General features: G+C 40.8%; 1 protein-coding gene across 1 annotated transcript; it reads left to right on the forward strand.

Annotated features, from left to right (window-relative positions):
- Nucleotides 1-1,966: 1,966 nt before the first annotated feature.
- LIM2 (lens intrinsic membrane protein 2) lies at nt 1,967-16,185 on the forward strand. The gene is made up of 5 exons (XM_072427349.1): nt 1,967-2,107; nt 6,535-6,740; nt 7,601-7,750; nt 14,076-14,210; nt 14,303-16,185. The coding sequence occupies exons 2-5, from the start codon at nt 6,566-6,568 to the stop codon at nt 14,362-14,364; spliced, it is 522 nt and encodes a 173-aa protein (XP_072283450.1). The 5' UTR covers nt 1,967-2,107; nt 6,535-6,565; the 3' UTR covers nt 14,365-16,185.
- The last annotated feature ends 2,710 nt before the right edge of the window (nt 16,186-18,895 follow it).

The following is an 18,895-nucleotide window of genomic DNA, read 5'->3' on the forward strand; positions in this document are numbered from 1 at the left end:
TTCCGTGTTTGTGTCCTTTTTTCCAAGGGTTGCTCTGCTTTTAGGTAAGCGTCTGTGGGGGAATGTGGGGCAGGTATTGGATGGATTTACAGCTTGGTTGTTGTTTTTGTGCTTTTTTGGTTAAAAGGGCAATCACAGTGACGATCATTGAACTGTAATAACCTAAATTGGCAGTCGGGTTCTCTGTTCATTTGAATGGCCACACCTTTAAGCTGTGATCATCCCATAATATAAAGGTGGCAGACTTGGATCTGATTTATTAAAGCATTCCAAGACTGGAGAAGATGGAATATCATGGGAAAACCTGAGCGATCCTGCAAACTTGGAATGGATCTTATCCGGAATTGGAAACAATAATTTTTAAGAAATCCATTCCAAGTTTGCTTGATCACCCAACCTCTCCCACTATAGTCTTTCTTCTTTAGTCTTGGAGAGCTTTAATAAATCAGGCCTAATGTGTAATTTCAGCCATGATTGGCCCTATGGCCTGACCCCCTTTCTATGGCCTATAGTGGTATGCAATTTAAAGGGGGTAAATGCTTTCTGGCATGCAGTAAAAAATTTGTGGTGCACTTTATATACCTAAAGATATTTCTTCACACTGATCACAAGTTTTGGGCACCAGTTCACAAAAAGGACATTGTTGAATTGGAGAGAGTGCAGAGAAGGGCAACTAAACTAAAAAAAGGAATGGAGGAGCTCAGCTATGAGGAGAGATTAGCTGAACTGAGACGTATAAGGGGTGATATGATCACCCTGTATAAATTTATAAATAATCCATATAGAGAACTCTCTTCCCAACTATTCACTTTGAGATCATTACAAAGAACAAGAGGGCACGCTTTGCGTCTAGAGGAAAATAAGTTAAAGCTCCAGATAAGGAAGGGATTATTCACTGTAAGGTCTGTGAAAATGTGGAATCGGCTCCCTCGGGAAGTAGTTTCAGCAACTACTATAGATTGCTTTAAGAAAAAGCTGGATGTTATCTAGAAGCACAGAATATAACTGGGGATTAAGGCTTTAAAGTAAAAATAACAGAGACTGTTGATCCAGAGAACATCCGATTGCCTCATGGAATCAGGAAGGAATTTTTTTCCCCTGTAGAAACAAATTGTACCAGGGTTTTTTTGCCTTCCTCTGGACCGACTATGTTTTGGGGTTTTTATATCTGGGATATGTTTATTTCCCTAGTGGTTGAACTTGAAGGATTTATCATATATATATATTTCAAGGAATAATGGTCAGATTTGTCTAGGTTCGATTTAATCATCAAGTTCATCGGATTAACTGCAAAAAATGCAAGGACCAGGGTATGTATAAAAGCCATGATACAAGAAAAAAAATCACATAATTTAAAAAAAAATAACAATTGCAAAGAATTAAAAAAAAAATCATAATAATAATTAATGGTAATACAAAACAAATAAAATAAAAAAGAACATAAAAAAAATTGAAACTGTACTTTTGATGGGAAAGCTGTGAAATAATTGGTGGACAGTCCCAGAAAAAAATGCTTTTTTTTCTTTTTTTAGGCTTCTTAATTTGTATACTTTTAAATAATGTAAAAGGCTTTTTTTGCATGGTTTGTTACTATGGGATCTTTGTTATACCATGCTTGTAGTTAAGCTAAGCCCACTCCTGTATTATAGTACAATCTCCCCCTGTTGCCCTATTGCCCTGCAGTCTTGCGTGACTCACAAAGCTGAGGTCCCCCCTCACCACCACTCAAAGTTCATACTCTCCCCAGTGAGGAAGGGGTTAAACCCACTGCCATTGTTACAGGGGACAGTTCTCTGGAAAAAACTGTCAGTCTCATCACATCCATTCTCTGGTCCAGAGTGCCAGCTAAGCACATGCCTTTTTTTTATCAGGAGCCCAACCAGCTCCTAGCTTGAGGGATCTATTGACCCTTTTCTGCCAGCTTTGGGTGGGCAGTATCCCGAGTTTAAAAGAATTTTACCTGCGTCGACAGAAACTATCCAAAGTGACCGCGAGCATCATGGGGTTTTTTTGGACGTCAGCCTAGTGTGATTCTTTTCAACGTTGTACTTCAGCGGAGTGACATCTCTGTTTCCTCAGTCACCTCTTCTAAGGACACCTCAAACAGGTAAGAGGGTCTTTTTAAATGGGGGTCATGAACGGCAAAACTGGATTTGTCTTTGAGAAAAAAAATTGTCTTACCTAAAATTGGGGGAAAGGGGCAAGAATTACATTTCATGAGGCTCTATTTATAAAGTGGGGAAGCTGACATTCCGTTGTGGGAAAAAAAAATACTGCCATTGAAACCCATGAAGGATGTCCACCAGGGAATTTTTGAAGGAATGTCAGATTCCCTGTTTTATAAATGGGGCCCTTCATAAATTTTGACAATTTATACATCGCAAAAGTTCATTGTAACGTACACTAAGGTGCTTGGTCTGACAGCTGTGATTAAGACAAGGGATAAGCAATTTTGCAAATTTACTAAATTTGTTAGTGCTGGAGAATTTTTTGCTTTCTTGCATAAGGAATGCATTTTTGATCTTTTGCAAATCGATATCACAAATACCAGAAAAGAAAAATTTAAATAATGAAAATCTCTACAACTCAGATACCAGAGCTCTATATACAAAAAGTGCATTAGGTAAAAAAGAAAATCAGAACTCAATTGGCTTTAATCTTTTATAAAACAGGGAATCCGACATTCCCTCAAACATTCCCTGGAGGGAATTACATACTGCCATTGAAACACATGACATGGAAGATATCCACCATGTTGGAGGGAATGTCTGATTCCCTGTTTTATAAAATTAGCCCCTAATATAACTAGAAAATACCTAAAAAACAATAATTATTAACAAACAACAATATTTATAAACAGATCTGGCATATTGTGAGTAGTAAACTTTGTTTGTGTATTTATTATACTTTTTTTTTCTTTTTTACCCAATGCACTTTTTTTATAATTTATTATTTTTGTAATTATTACACTTTTTTTACTTTTTTTTTTACTTTTTTTTACTTACTTTTTTTCTTTGGCACTCAATGCACTTTTTTTGGATTTTTTATTTGTGTATTTATTATACTTTTTCCTGATCTATGTTCTAGTATTTCAATATTTGATATGAATTCTGTGAACACATATAATTACATCAATATAAGATCAAATTACTAAGGGCAGATATTTTTTTACCAAATGTGATAACTTCACTTTTTTTTCAAATATTTCAAATAAAGATTACAACCTTAAGAGAAAATGCAGGGAAAGGAAAGGAGGGAGTGGTCCATAGTCGATAAAGTCCAGAAAGGGGTATGTAGGAAACCCCCATTCAGAGGGCCTGATTTATTAAAATTCTCCAAAACTGGAGAAGATGGACTATCATGGGAGAACCCCAGCAAACCTGGAATGGATTTTCTAAAATTAATTTGCTCTTGGTAGGCAATTGTTTTCAATCCTGAACCAGACCCATTCCAAGTTTGCTGGATCACCCAGGTTCTCCCATGTTAGTCTATATTCCCCAATCTTGGAGAACTTAAATATATAACTGAGTCAGAGTCAAGTTGTAAATTTATAAAGGCCATTGTAAGATGAATCTAATATAATATACAGTAACAGCACCAAAGAGTGACCAAGGAAAAAAGGTAAAGACAAGAGAAAAGTAGGAATCTAAAGCAAAAAAAAAGGGGGGGGGGGGGAGTTGGTCAACGTAAACGCTTAAGCTGCGTACACACTTCGAATTTTTATCGTTCAAAATGAACGACGAACGAACGACGAACGATCGATTGGGCAAAAATCGTTCGTAAAAAAAGTAATCAACGATGCCGACGAACGAGGAAAGTCGTTGGAAATGAACGACCGGACCGGCGGATCGGATTGGACGACGATCGTTGACCATCGTTCGTGTGTACGATCGTTCATTGATCGTCCATGGTCTGAGCATGCGTGATGAACGAACGTTCCTGTGGTGCACGTAACTTCCTGTATCGTTCAAACGATCGCATCTATTGTGTGTACAATATCTACGAACGATCGTGTTGTTATCTGTATGTACAGGATCGGTGCTATACGATCGTTCGCAGATATCGTGCAGGATCGTTCATCGTTCGTTTACCAACGATAATAATTGGAAGTGTGTATGTAGCTTAAGTTTCCCCCCCCCCCCCGCCCAGGATAAACTAAGTGTTTACGTTAGATGGATAACAATCTGGTCAAATGAGGATGATTCTGAAAAAATTGGGCATGGTGTTATTAATCTGGGCTGAGCTTTTTTCCATTGCCAGTGTTCAGCATACACCTCTTCTACGGTAAAGCAAGAAATGTGAGATCCAGGCTTTGGCAATGGTTTGTTTGACAGCAATCTAAACTGATTAGTGCTGAAAGCCTCAGGTTTGAGGTTTAGTAATGCAATCATGGAGTCCTGGGAGTATGGTGCGGGATCAAAGAGGCCAAAATTCTGTTGAACTTTGTACAGAATTTGGACACAGTGAGGCACTGCCACCAGATATGGGGAAGCATACCCATATGTTGGCATCAACACAAACACTGAAGTGATAAATCTGGGATAAACTTGCAGAGCTGATATGGCCATACCAGCCATACCAGAGAGTAATATGAACATAGTTTCTTGTGCTTTGTCATTAGCCAAGCAGGATTTAGTGTTGGACTAGATCTGTGCCCACTCTTCGACAACCAAAATCCTTCTAGAAATGTACATAGCCAGGAGCCACAGAACCCAAATGTGACGTTAGAGAAGTGTTAGGAAGGTGATCCAGCCCCAGGCATGGGGATTAACTTAAATTATTCAATTACATGCAGAACAAATCACTTTACTAAGTTAAAAAGACAAGATCTTCCTTACTACAAATCCTAATAGAAAAAGTTCTGCCTATCACCGTGGGTTTACAGCAATAAATAAATGCTTGAATTCGAAATTACAATGTACCTTCATCTGAAGCTGGATACAATTGAGAAAATATAAAACAAATTGTATACTTTGCACCTTTTTGTCTCCTTACAAAATCATTTTAAAGGGTTGGTCTAGCCAAAACTTTTCACCTACAAGTAGAGTTGGTGGACCTGCCTATTTTTGCCTATTAAGAGGTAGTCCTACTACTAAGTGGACCTCTCTATTGGATTATGTAAATGATAATCTGGAAGAAAGGGATCCCCTTGTAATGCTATCAGGGGGTAAAGACATGAGATGTCATTGGTTTGATCAGTGTTTTAGAAAAGTTTGGTTTATTTTGCACCCTTTGGTGACAATATCACGTCAATGTCCTTCCTGTAAAGAGATGTTATTTTACTCTTCTTAGTTTAAACCCACAGATAATGTCCTCCAACTGTATTCCCAGGGATAGGGGATTTCCTCCCAGAATGTAGTGCTTACTGGAAGAGCAAAAAAGGAAACCATCTGATGACCAGAGCAGTGGGGGAGTGCAGCAAAAGTATCATTAAAGAGGAGTTTTCTAGCAAGAGCAGCACTTTGTCATGACAATGCATGATGAAACTTCAACAGTTTGTGATGCACATAAAGGAAGGTGAAACAACATGGCCAATGACATGCAATAGGGCCAGTAAAAAAGGGCCAATGCAAACTGGAACAAAGATTTGGATTAAGGCAGAATGTTGCCTTGGGCAAGGTAGCAACTTTGGTCACTCCATCCCTTTGATTTCCGTAACTATGCATTATCTGTACTGGCATGGCCCTTGCAGACACAAACTGCCTACAAGTACATAGCTGTGGCAGGTGTAGTGTTTTGACTACCTGTGCAATCCAACTGGTCTACTGCAAGAGCAAAATTGTTGTATATTTTAGGGGTGGCTCTCACTGGCTTCCTGCAGCTTCTACAGGAACAGGTACAATCTATTATTGGAGAGGAGCAGGTACAACTTTGCAAGACTAAGGCTACGTACACACGTCAAATGTATCTCACTTGATAATTGTCTCAGGGATAGTATCGGACGAGAAGCTGGCATGTGTACAGGGCTTATTGTTCATGGATCCATCCTAGTGGATGTGGAAGTGAAGAAAGCGCTGCGGGATGCTGCTCTGTCGTCCTCTCCATAGAGCAGAACAGGGCGGTTCATGCATCGTTCAGTCCTTTGTGAAAAGATTGTGATAGATCCTTACCAACAACAATTATTGAATGTGTGTAACGCAGCCCAGGGTAAAGTAAGCCTGGAGATCAGCTTTACTGATTCATTTCCACTACAGTTCTTTAGTCAAGAAAAAAATATCACAGCCATGACTATGCTGTAGGGGTGTAAAGCTACTAAACCAGTGTTCTTCCCAGTTTCTCTTAGCTGGATGAACCACTTGGCACTTTTTAGTATCCCCCTGGCTTTTGGGTGGTTACTGAAAAGTTGGTTCACAATACCGGGGCCACAACCAACTTTTTTCCACCCAGCTAAAAAAAAAATCTGGGGATAATGCTGGGAACTGTCATGCCTGGTACATTTTACCCTTGGAGCGAGCTACAGGTGGCATGCCTAGGGCAGTTGTTCTACAGATCTGTAGCACCAACTTATTCTGTCTTGTCTTATCTCTCCTGCAGACGTTGTGTATAGCTCCATCACACTATTAAGATGTACAGTTTTATGGGCGGAGGCCTTTTCTGTGCCTGTGTGGGCAACATACTCCTGGTGGTCTCCACTGCCACTGACTACTGGATGCAATACCGCTTATCCGGAGCTTTTGCACACCAAGGCCTCTGGAGATACTGCGTGACTGGAAAATGTTACATGCAGATAGAAAGTATTGGTAAGTACTAAAAAAGATGGTTCCACCATTGTGGGAAAGCTGTGGTGAAAGAGCCTTAGGCTAATAGCTTTAACTGGAACCATTTTAAACAGATAGCATACCCCATTAGCAGATTTTAAGAGCAAGCTATATACATTTCTGCTGCCTCGATTAAAAACTGTCAAGCATAGAAATAGAAAGGCCATAGGACCACTCATAGGTAATGAGATGATAAAAGTAAGCCACCAGAGATGCCTTCAAAAAACTCAACCTGAAAAAATCCAAGGTGCCCATAGGTGTCTACATATACCTTTTACTATCCTACTGGAAGCCCCAAACTCAAAGGCAGTCTTATGTAAATATGGACCTTAGGAACTCAAAGGCTAACGCATTTCTTCTGCCTCCTGTGCCTTATTATCAGCCCTTTAACATGACACGTTGGGGTTTCCAAAAAGTTCTCCATGCCATCCTTATACATGGTCCTTATCATGGCAGATAGAACCCATAAATGTGGGTTATTCTCTGTTCATCCCCTAAAACTCTATCTATCTGCTATTGAAGATATTGGTATTTCAACCTAAGGATCAATTTAGGATCCAAGCCCCACAGCCACGGTTGTTCAATATATAGGCTTCAAAAGACTTTATGCTTCTGTACATCTCAGCGTCCAACCAAAAACATCAAATGATTGAACTGGACTTGATCATGTAGTAGGCAGATTTTCCCATTTGCACTATCTTTGCCCTTCTTTATGTTCCTCAAACATTCCTTGAGCAATCATTACTGGCCCTTAGTAAAGTTTTTGAGATGCAACTTATTTATACTGAAAGTCTGCTGCACAATCTTATTTGTTACCTTACTAAATCTTTTTTCTCTTCCAGCTTATTGGAACGCCACTCGGGCCTTTATGATCCTGTCCACCTTGTCTTGCTTTGCTGGCATCATTGCTGGGATCTTGTCCTTTGCCCATTTCTCCACTTTCCAGAGATTTAACAGGTCCTTTGCTGCAGGCATCATGTTCTTCATCTCCAGTAAGTGATACCATAGAGCAGCCTTTCTATACCTTTTTTATGCTGGCCGAACCCTTTAAATAAAATTCAAGTCTTTGGGAATCCCTACTAAATTTATTTAACTTGTGTTAATTAGTGGGTAAAATTCCCGGTATTGTGCATCCTTGGCATTCCTATCATATGGTGAGAATGGATGAACAGGCCTGTGGGAGTTATGTCATCCCGGCCCAGCGAATCATGATGGCTGAAGATAAAAAAAGAAAAAATATGGTGACATCCTGTTATGGGATGAGGGCAGGTGAGTATCACAGGTTTAGGTGGCTTTAAAGACAGCACCTTCAGATGGGAGGTCAATTAGCCACAGCTTTCTGACCCTTAGCAAATTCTAGAGGAACCCTAGCTGAGAATGCCTGCAACAGTGGCTACACTTCATTATAAAAATATTAGTTAAAAGGTTCAAGCAGGTAAAGAAATGAAGTAGCACAAATCGGTACAAAGCTCAATAAATATAGGAACACTTACGGGCTGTTTGAGCTATCGCTTGGAGTCAAGACCTGCGGGTTGGGGTGCTTGAGGTCCTCAGTCAAACCCATAGATTGAGGTGCACTGGGCTGGTAGTAGAAATGCCTGGAAATTGGCTTCATTTTTAATACCATAGAGACTGAGCATAAGGAAGTTCAAAGAGAAATTACTAAAATATAGAATGCTGATAACTTTACCTGTTACAATAAAATATAAATTCAACTGTGAATGGGGACACCTGTAGGTTGCTGAAGGCCTTTTGTTCTTCATAGGTTGGCTAACTGTCTGTAATAAAATGCATGCTACTGCAATACACAGGTATGTATGTGGTGCGTGGTAATGCAAAGTTGATTGCACCAAAATGCAAATCTTCAGCCCCCTTCACTGTAGACCCCATAATATGCAAATACCAAGAACTGCATTAGGCTTCACATTGTGCAGGACCTATTGTATTCCTCTGTTGATATTTTTTAACAGACCTAGTAGTTTAAATGAGCTGTCTAATGAAGAGCATCACAATGCATGAAAACATGCACTGGGGCAAACTACTTTCTGGTGTAAACCCTTTGATTGGAAAACTATGTTTCATGAAAATTGGTGGACCCACTATTTTGCCAGGAGCAATAGCTGACTAATAAACAGGGCAGATTAGTGGTGTATGTTTAAGAATAGATGGTCAGAGAAAACAGCATAATGTGGAAGGGTCAGTAAAGCTGCGTACACACTGCCAATTTTTGTCGTTGGAAAGGATCTTTCACGATCCTTTCCAACGACAAGGGAGTGCACGATGCATGAGTCGTCCATCGTCCGTGAATCCGGCAGGTCGGTCGTCCGGACGATGGACGACACCGACTGTACACACGGCAGATTTTCGCCCGATTATTGGCCGATGCCGATTATCCGGCGATAAAAATCTGACGTGTGTACGTAGCTTAAGCTGATAGGAAGGCAGGCAAAGATATACAAACCCAGCAGTTTGGGTATCACACACTGATATATATCAGTAAATGACTGAACAGTCAGCTAGAAATCAGAGTCACACAGGCCTCTATTAAGGACATAAGCAAGCAGACCAACCTCATGTTTAGGCTAAATGTCCAGCAGTTTTGTTTAACTGTCATGGTTAGGACAGGCGTGTACTACAGAGATCTGAACTGCAGTGCTAAGTAATAGCCAGCAGGTAGTGATAGCTGAAAGGTTGCTTTAATAAGACAGGAACATAGGTAGAAAGGGAAGAATAAAGCTGAGCTACTCGAAGAACAATTGATCCTGGATCAGAGAGGGACACAAAAGAACCCTTTGTGGCTCATACAGATAATACCCGGCACCTTAAGGTGTGTACTGTTAGGCAGCACTTTATGAAGTTGCATATGGCTGACAGGTTCACTTTAGGACTGAATCTGCATTTCTGAGCTTACCATAATCACATTTTTCCTGAGTGGCTGATTGACTAAAGCAGCATCTAAAAGAGATGTAAAAGACCTTTCTGACAGATATAAAAATGTAGTGGACAGAGCGACACATAAAGTAACGTCGTGTCTTGTCTGTTAGGGGAAAATAGATGTCTGCCAGTGACACGACTTGTCTCTCGAGATTAATATGACATTAAACTGCGCAACAGCCGAAAGCCGTGAAACCGACACCATTTATTTCTCCCAGTGACAGATTCATCCAAATGATATTTTGCCATTATTTTTACTGAAATGTCAGACATAATGTCTACTCTTAAAGTGCTCATCGTGAACTGCGGAGCCTAATAATAAGTCCTATATCCACCGTGGAACCACTCGGACCTTCATGGCCATTATATTATGATTACATCATTAATATATACATATGTCATATACATATTATGTGCCAGATGAAGAAGAAAAAAATTAGGGACCCTTACACCAATCAGTGGTGTCATGGAACTTTATTGGATGCATGGAAATGTGCGTTCCATTAAATCTGCCCCTGGCTTCCCCTTCAGTCCTTCACGGTTGTACTGGCTCCTCTCGAGCTGAATTAGCTTCCTACTGATATGACTGTACAGTGTTCTCCCCAGAAATTTTTTTCAGCCGGGTGGTAGGAAGCTGTAGCCGGGTGGTAAAAAAGGGGGTGTGGCAAAACACGGCAAATTTAGTGCTCCCAGTTTGTTAATGCCATGGGTATCCAGTAACCTCTTATTGTTTCAGTGTTCTACCTTCTCCCAATTATTTGTTACAACTTTGTAATGTCTGCCCCGTTAGTATATCCAATTTTTCTATTCTATGTATATCTATCTATAGGTGGTAAGTGCTAGGCACCTAGGATTGGTAACAGGCAGTAAGTGTTGGGCACCTAGGAATGGTAACAGGCAGTAAGTGCTGGGCACCTAGGATTGGTAACAGGTGGTAAGTGCTGGGCACCTAGGATTGGTAACAGGCGGTATGTGCTGGGCACCTAGGATTGGTAACAGGTGGTAAGTGCTGGGCCCCTAGGATTGGTACCAGGCGATAAGTGCTGGGCACCTAGGATTGGTAACAGGCGGTAAGTGCTGGGCCCCTAGGATTGGTAACAGGTGGTAAGTGCTGGGCCCCTAGGATTGGTACCAGGCGATAAGTGCTGGGCACCTAGGACTGGTAACAGGCGGTAAGTGCTGGGCTTTTTCAGAGCTAGAAGTTTTTTAAGCAGCAGTGGTTCCTGGCATGAGGAATGGACAAATGTAACCTTACTGCCGGTGTGAATTCAGCCGTACTTCAGATGTGCCCCTGTGTCTATATTTAGTTAAAGTGAACTTTTGTGAAAACATTTTTTTTTTCACTTGATTCTTTTACAAAATTGGCCCAGCAGGCTCAGCTTCCACCTTTTCTCTAATTATCACTTGTACGTCCATTGCTGCCTTGCACTGCGCATGCATTAGATTGAACACTTTTTTTTTACATTATAAGAAATCCTCTGAAGGTGCATGCGCACAAGGAGCAGTGCAAAGCCTTTTGGGATATGTGACACAAATATCCCAGGAGGCTGCGGATTTCCCCTTCGGTGTTTACCGAAATGGAAGTGAAGACTGAAGGGGAGAGGTCCTCTTCACAAAAGTGTAAAAACAAAAAACGCACATTTTTCCATTACATAACAGAGAAAGTCACTCTTTAATATAATGTTAAAAATGTGGCAATGCTTTAATAGCATCATGCATGTGATATCAGATAGGGACAAGACAGACAGTGGCCCCCTCTCATCACTGCCCATATTCTATATAAAAACACTGTCTGTGACGTTTATCTGCAGTGTGTAATGTCATCGGCAGCGCAGTGTGATCGCTATGTGAGTGTAAAAGCTGCTTGTCATATTCTGCAGCCTAACAACTCGCTGTGTTCAAACCTTCAGATCTCCTAAACCATTGGTTGTAATAACTTGAATTTTTTAAGGTACACGTGGGGGACACTTGTGGCTAAACCTTTTTAAAATGTAATTACTATGGCATTATGAGAACATAAATCCCTACCTAGCAAAGTTTGCTGCCTCCTCTGTTACACATATCTGTCTGCATCTTACCTCAAACCCCAATTTCTCCAGAATGAAGAGGTGCAGGGAAACAAAAATATAGGTGGAAGTGGGGGACACGTGTGGCGATCACCTTTCATCACCATGGTATCTTTACAACATTAAAAAAAACTGTCCATCACAATGTTCTTCCTTGTTACACATGACTGTAACCTTCCTGTACCTTAACCTCAATAAAATTTAGTGGGCAGAGTTCATTTTCTAATGATGCCATAGTGATGACGTTTTAGGGGATGTTAGTCACAGATGTTCCCCACTTGTACCTATATTTTGGGTTTCTTACACCCCTCCATTCCCCAATTGAAGTTCAGAATGTTAGATAAGTGGACAGGAATGTGTAACAGGGCAGGAAGCCCATTTTAATGGTCAGAGTGTTTTATGTTCTAATGATGCTGTAGTAATGAGATTGTAAGGGGGGAATGTGACTGACACTTGCAACTATATTTTCAGTTTTGTACCCCCACCTCAGAGAAATTGGTGTACAAAGAAGAGAAGCAGACAGTAGTTTTATAGGTATAGATTTGTGACAGGTAGGTATATATTTAGGGGCCCCACCCCAATGCTCCTTGCTATGTTAGTGGCTCCGGGGTCCCCAATTTACACTTTTAATTTAGGACTCCTAGTTGCACTTTCCTCTGAAACAGCAACCCCAAAGTTTAATTTTCATAACTTACATTTGTGACTCCCATATCTTGAAATTCTTTAAAGCTGGGGGGCTGAAATTGTAATACCTAGTATTCATGAGGGTCCCCTGTACACCCTGAAAATTACAGGTCATTGTGACATACAACTTAGTTGATACGGAGGTTTGTACACAGAGCTGTGAGGATGCAAGAATGGCATGCGGACTTTACACACACTGGATACATTAACAGGCAGTTTTTTTTTAAATAGAAATCCGAGCTCGTACTATGAGATGGGGGCGGGGCTGGCTGTGTCTCCACATGAAGGCTGAACTGTGTGTGCTCACCTCTCATGGAAGAAGCAATTCTCTGAACGGACGGCACAGAGCACAGAGCAGCCTCACTGAGATCCGTGCATCCGAGGATGAGAGCTGCCGAGTGCTGGGCGGGGTATTCAAATCAGCCGGGCGGAGCAACCGGCTAAAAACCTCTGGGGAGAACTATGCTGTACACTGAGATTTACACAAAGTGCATTAGAAACTGCAACAAGTCCAACAGCTCCTGATTAACTGGATGGAAGATGTCAATCATCATCATAATGAAGTAATTCCCATCAACTGATAAAGAGTCCCTATTTCCTGTTTTGGTGACATGTACATTTTTTGACCACTTCTTTCCTGATTGGTGATCTCTGGGATAAAAAGAGAAGGTGAATCTCCCCAACAGGGCCACAGACAGCAAAAATAACCTAAGCAATTAATGAATGCAATGCTGAATGCCAATTGAGTTGCCTCCAAACACAATAGTTCCCGTTAGGGTGCTACCAACAAAAAAGGTTCCCACTTAAAGCATAACTTTTTTGAATTTTCCCTTACCTTTACTTGCTAATTAATGTACATACCACACCCACCCAATCCTATGGTGTCTTGGCTTCCATTCTCTTGCCAGGACTCATTGTTATGTCACACACTGCCATCTTTTTTCTTCCATGTTCTTGATGACACCATTGATGTTCATGGGTTGATAGGCCTTCCTCCAAATGTAAAAAGAAAGTTCTGATCTAACGTGCATGCACGTGATTGAGTGCTTGGTTTTTACATTTGAGGAAAGCCCCTAATGATCCAATGCCCAGTTGTTGGCATGCACCGTAGGAGCCTCCTGGGAAATGTGTAGAATCCCTGGAGGTTGTGGGTTTTTCCTTCAGTCTTTAGCGCCATGGCAGTAAAGGAAGAGGCTGGAGTTCAAAAAAAGTATGAAAAAAAATTACAAAAAAGTAAAAAAGCAACATAGTTTTATTATGTAAAAAAGAAAGCCACCCTCTTGGGATGATGAACATGTGACGATCTTCTTTAACAAGGTGACCCAGGTTATAATGGCCATGTGTAAAGTTTTGAGAGAAACCAAGAATCTAGGAGTCCATATTGTTTTATTTTATTACGTAATAAAGTAGCTAAAGCTTTTTAAAGCCAACACCATTCCCCTTTAATCAGTGCTAAATAGCAGGAGCAGTAATCAGGGTAGGACAATGGATTTGTGGCTTCATCAACCAGGACAGGAGGAGATGGAGGTCAGTGAAGGCAGCCCCTACTCTTCATTCATGAAAGTTCTGCAATGGTTTTGTGGATGCTTCTACTGTCTCTATGTACAGCATGTCCTTTTTTTTTTACCCATAGCCCTCTTTGTTCTTCTGGCCATGGCTATCTACACCGGAGTAACCGTAAACTTCTTGGGAAAGCGGTTTGGTGACTGGCGCTTTTCATGGTCCTACATACTGGGCTGGGTGGCTCTGCTTATGACCTTCTTTGCAGGTGAGATGCCAAAATGTTAGAATCAACCTATTTATTGACTTGTCTGTCCCATATCCATCTTTCTTTCTTTAACCCCCTCTCCTTTTCCTCAGGAATATTCTACATGTGTGCCTATCGCATGCACGAGTGTCGGAGAGTAACCGGTCCTCGTTAAAAAAAGTGGGGAAATGGCAGCGTGAAACCTGTAGGACAATACCTCCAAAAAACAGCAAACTTGTGTCTATCTGTACCGGTGATCAATGGATGATTAGATGTCACTTCTCTTTAGTAAATCAAAGTGCAAAGTGCACTAACCTAGAACAACCAGTCCTAAATTATCTTATGGTAAATATGATAATTGCAGATTTGATTGGTTGTTGTGGGTTAGTGCTAAACTACTAAACTTATTTGTGCCTTCCAAACTGACCAATTGGATCTCAGCTTTCTTTACCATTCTCTTTCCTCAGACAATAATGTTTACTGGTGGACCTACACTCAAATGTTAACATAAAGCTATGTTAATCGTTTTTCTTGGGGTGGATGAATAAGTAGTAAGTCAACAGCAGCATTCTTATTGGTCAATAGACTCATCAAGGTAGAACTATGGGAGCTGCCATTGCTGGCTGCTTTTTGATAGTGTAGGCTTTGATGCTGCCATCATGGGCAGATTTTCAGGTTGGGTGATCAGATATCACAGGTCTCATGCTTGTTCCAGGTCATGACTTCCATACAGTAAAGTATGAATGAGAATGATAACTTCAGAGTCTTCACTCTGAAAACTAAGCCACCATTGGCAGCTACCACATTTCTCTCTTGACAGGTTCCCTTTAATATATTATTTATCTTGTCGTGTCTACACAGGCTTTGGAAGTAGAATAGTTTAGACTTTTGCTAATTCCTGTTTGGGAACATTTGCACCCTGTTTTTCATGTCCTGTAAAAGACACAACATGTCCATGGTTCTTCCATTCCAAATGTAAAAATGGCCCACTATCAGGTTCTGTAAGCACAACATACCCATGGTTCTTCCAATAAGAAAATGGACCCACCATACATGAAAGGTATATAGAAAGGTCCAATGCAAAGGAGAAGTTCATTAATTACCCCGTCATTGTCCTTTGTGCCCTACCTTCCCTCTATCCTAGTCCAGTGGCTTTATTCATTGGCACCAGGCTACCAGGAGTCGAAGATAATGTATCTGTGTCCCACATAGCCTTGACCTGGCCAATATTTAATGACAATGGGTGTTTCTGTACTCCAAAATGCTACTTTTTTATGGGCCAGAAAACATTCTATACTGGAGACTTGACAACCATGGAGTCACTTCAGCAGCTAGAAATAATGAAAGGCCTAGAACCATAAGGCTGTGCAACCTCAACTTTGGAGCAATTGTTAAAGTTGCCCCCTTTATCAGGTCTAAAATCTGGAAAAGGGGTTTCATGGTTCTGTATTTGTTGTATTGTAGCCCTAATAAAGAGGCCCCCTAGAACCCATAAAATACGTAGATATTCGAAAATGTGGCTAATAAAGGCTTTTCTCTAAATCATAGCATGTTACCCTTGCTAATAGTGCATTAGGGAGCAGCCTGTGCCACGCATCTACATCCAATTACCAGATCAGGATTCAACTCCCCTTCACTTTTTCCAAAATAAAAAGATGGACATCTGTCAATGATCCTTCAGCATTACATAAAATACCAAGGGGAACCAAAAAGTAAAGACTTGACCCAGAATCATTGACACTTGTTGCATGGTCGCAATTGAAGTTTCTGTTCTCATTTTTATTTTTTCTTCCTCAATTTCAAGGCGCCACACAATACTGGAACAACCAACGAAACCAACAAGGTTATAGAACAAACCAAAAACATAGCAAATTTAGAGTTTTGTAATAGTTTGCAAAAAAAGTTTTAATGGGTATTAGAAAAAAAATATATATATTTAATGAATTTTCATGTTTTTATTCTTGGATGGTTTATTAAAGAAGATGTATGCAAAGTTTATCCGCCTTTAAGCTTGTGAATAACCAGAAGTGTTTTTTTTCAAGAGCAATAACAAGAATTTGCGTCGGCACAGAGCGGTGAAGCTGTAATGAAACCTTTTATTGCAATTTAGCGGAGAAGGTTCAGGAACACTTTAATCCACCTACACATTTCACACTACATACAATAATTGGTATAAGGGACACAAAGGTGTAAAGATCACTTTTACTGTACAGAATAGGTGTGTGTTGGATAAATTCATAGCAGGACTCCCGCTCAGCCTATTAGGAACTACCCTATATGGAGATAAGACTTTGGTCATCCTTTAAATTCATACAGGAGGTATTCAGTAGGGTTTAGGTCAGGGCTTTGTGATGGACCTCCCAATTACATAACAAGCTCATTAAACCAATGTTTCTTAACCAGGGTTCCTCCAGAGATTGCTAGGGGTTCATTGAGAAATTTTGACTTAGCTGACACCAGCAATCTTTTTTTAACTATCTGTAAGAGTGACATCGTTCCCAATGGCCAGCAATACATGGGGTATTCTTTCTAATGACCACCACACTAATGTACTGTGAACTGTGGATATAATAATTATAGGAGGGGTTTCCTAAAGACCTGAAAGTTATCTCCCTGAGGTTGAGAAACAATGCATTTCCCCACGACTTTATGGAGCTGGCTTTGTACATGGAGAACTGTCATACTGAAACATAAAAAGGCCTATACCAAACTGTGACCACGAGGGTGGTCTTTGTATGCTGAGGATGCTAAGAATGTCCTACAAGCAGCCATACAACTGTCTACTTCTCCCCCCCCCCTTCGACCTAAAGAATAGCTAAACAACCCTTTTAGGTAGGGTAAAAAATTCTGTAGTTTTTTATTTTTTTTTGTGCAACAAAAGTCCCGGGGATCGCACACTGTTCTCAATTAATGCAGCCACAGCCACATTCATTGAGAAGAACCCCAGGCACTAGAGGTTAATAAACCTCTAGTGCCCGGGGATTGCAGTGCAACTGCAGAAGAACTCTCAATAGGGGAAACTCCACTGAGAGTACTTCTGCAGTTCCACTGCTATCCCCAGGCATTAGAGGGTAATTAACCTCTAGTGCCCCAGGATCACAGTGGATTCTCAGAACTGCAATCATTCTTGCAGCCCTGGGAATCCTGTTTGCGATCCCCGGCACTAGAGGTTAAATGGGGACAAACTTTCCTCAGCCAATCAGCGAGCACTAGAGGTTTTGAATGGAGAGACTTGTAACCCATTTAACCTCTAGTGCCAGGGATCGCATACTGAGCTGATCAATGAATGCAGCCACTCGCTCATCCCTAGTCTTCAACCCCGAATGGACTGGCAAATTATTCTTCGTCCTACGCGGCAACAAAGCCCTGTGCGAGCAGCTGTTCTCCAAGATGAAGTTTTGTTAGAACAAGCTGCGTTCTCAGCTCACTGACAATCACTTTAATGACATTCTGTTGCTGAACTCCTGAATATTAGAACCTGATATTGTATCTAAGATAAGTATCTAAGGGGTATTGTCTCTAAGAACATGCAACATCACGTTTCTCATTCAACGTACTGTTTTTTTTAAATATAAAACCTTTCCTTGGACACCTTGTTTCTTCTGGCCTAGTGTGCCTTTTTGACCTCCTGAAATGGCCTAGTAGTACTGACCCCTGACCTAGGTGGTCGAGAATGAATGGGAGCGCAGAGCCTTCTGGGATACCTACATCACGCATCCTGGGAGGCTCTTGGGCATCAGAAGCAGCATTTTTGCGCAAAGAGATCATGCACAATGATATGGGCAAAATTTTTGGGCCATCCTACGTCACCTGATCTCGCACCTGAGTCGGGCGACGTAGGATGACGAACAGGAAGAAAAAGATGGCGGCCCCCGGAGCACAGCTTCCAGGACGTATGCCGGGACAAAACAGAACCCGATGCAGGAGTTCCCCGTAGGGATCGGACTGCCATACAGGATTGTGAGTAAGTGTATTTTTTTTTGCAGTTTTGAGTTTAGTTCCTCTTTAAGGTTTCCATATATCAGGTCATTTTCTGAACACTAAAGCAATTTTATTCAAGTCTATGAGGGTGCAAAACCAGCTTGAAGAACTCAAATTGATGCAATTGGCACAAATGCAAGGCAGAATCCGAAAGAAAATTTCCCCCAACAAAAATGATGATTTTAGTACTGCAGGCTGCTGGACATTTCCAGGTATGAGAAGCACAATAACTTTTTTTTTTTTTTATGAAAACCCCATCATATCCAAAACCCATCTAAGTCACAACGACGCTGCCTGGTGGGGGTTGAGCCATGTACGGCGGTGCCTGGGTATTGTTTGCTGACATTTGCTGTCTTAATTCTTCGATTGTCATATTTCTGTCCGGTTCTTGTCTATTGTGATACCAGCTCAAAATTGCTGCAATGAAGGAGAAGATTTGGTTAGTGTACATTCATTGTCACAACGAAATGTACAACAATTTTACCTACCTCTGTGTTGTAATCAGTGAAGAGTAAATGTAACAGATTCGACCTGATTTAATAAAGCTTTGGAGACCAGAGAAGATATACTATCATGGGTTTTTGTTTTATATAGGTTCCATACCCTATACATGAGTATCCATGTATAGTTTACAAGGTCATTTATATCCCTTTTTTATAAATACCATGTTTGATCTAATATATATAATAATGTGTGTTCTATTGACAACATATGGTAATTGTACA

The sequence above is a fragment of the Pyxicephalus adspersus genome, chromosome 11, assembly GCF_032062135.1.
Source record: "Pyxicephalus adspersus chromosome 11, UCB_Pads_2.0, whole genome shotgun sequence".
Classification (NCBI taxonomy): domain Eukaryota; kingdom Metazoa; phylum Chordata; class Amphibia; order Anura; family Pyxicephalidae; genus Pyxicephalus; species Pyxicephalus adspersus.

Bases quoted from the DNA above. Each gene is read 5' to 3' on its own strand.
- LIM2 (XM_072427349.1), top strand. From the start codon at position 6,566: ATGTACAGTTTTATGGGCGGAGGCCTTTTCTGTGCCTGTGTGGGCAAC. The intron at 6,741-7,600 runs GTAAGTACTAAA...TTTCTCTTCCAG, and splicing joins CATGCAGATAGAAAGTATTG to CTTATTGGAACGCCACTCGG. The intron at 14,211-14,302 runs GTGAGATGCCAA...CCTTTTCCTCAG, and splicing joins GCTTATGACCTTCTTTGCAG to GAATATTCTACATGTGTGCC.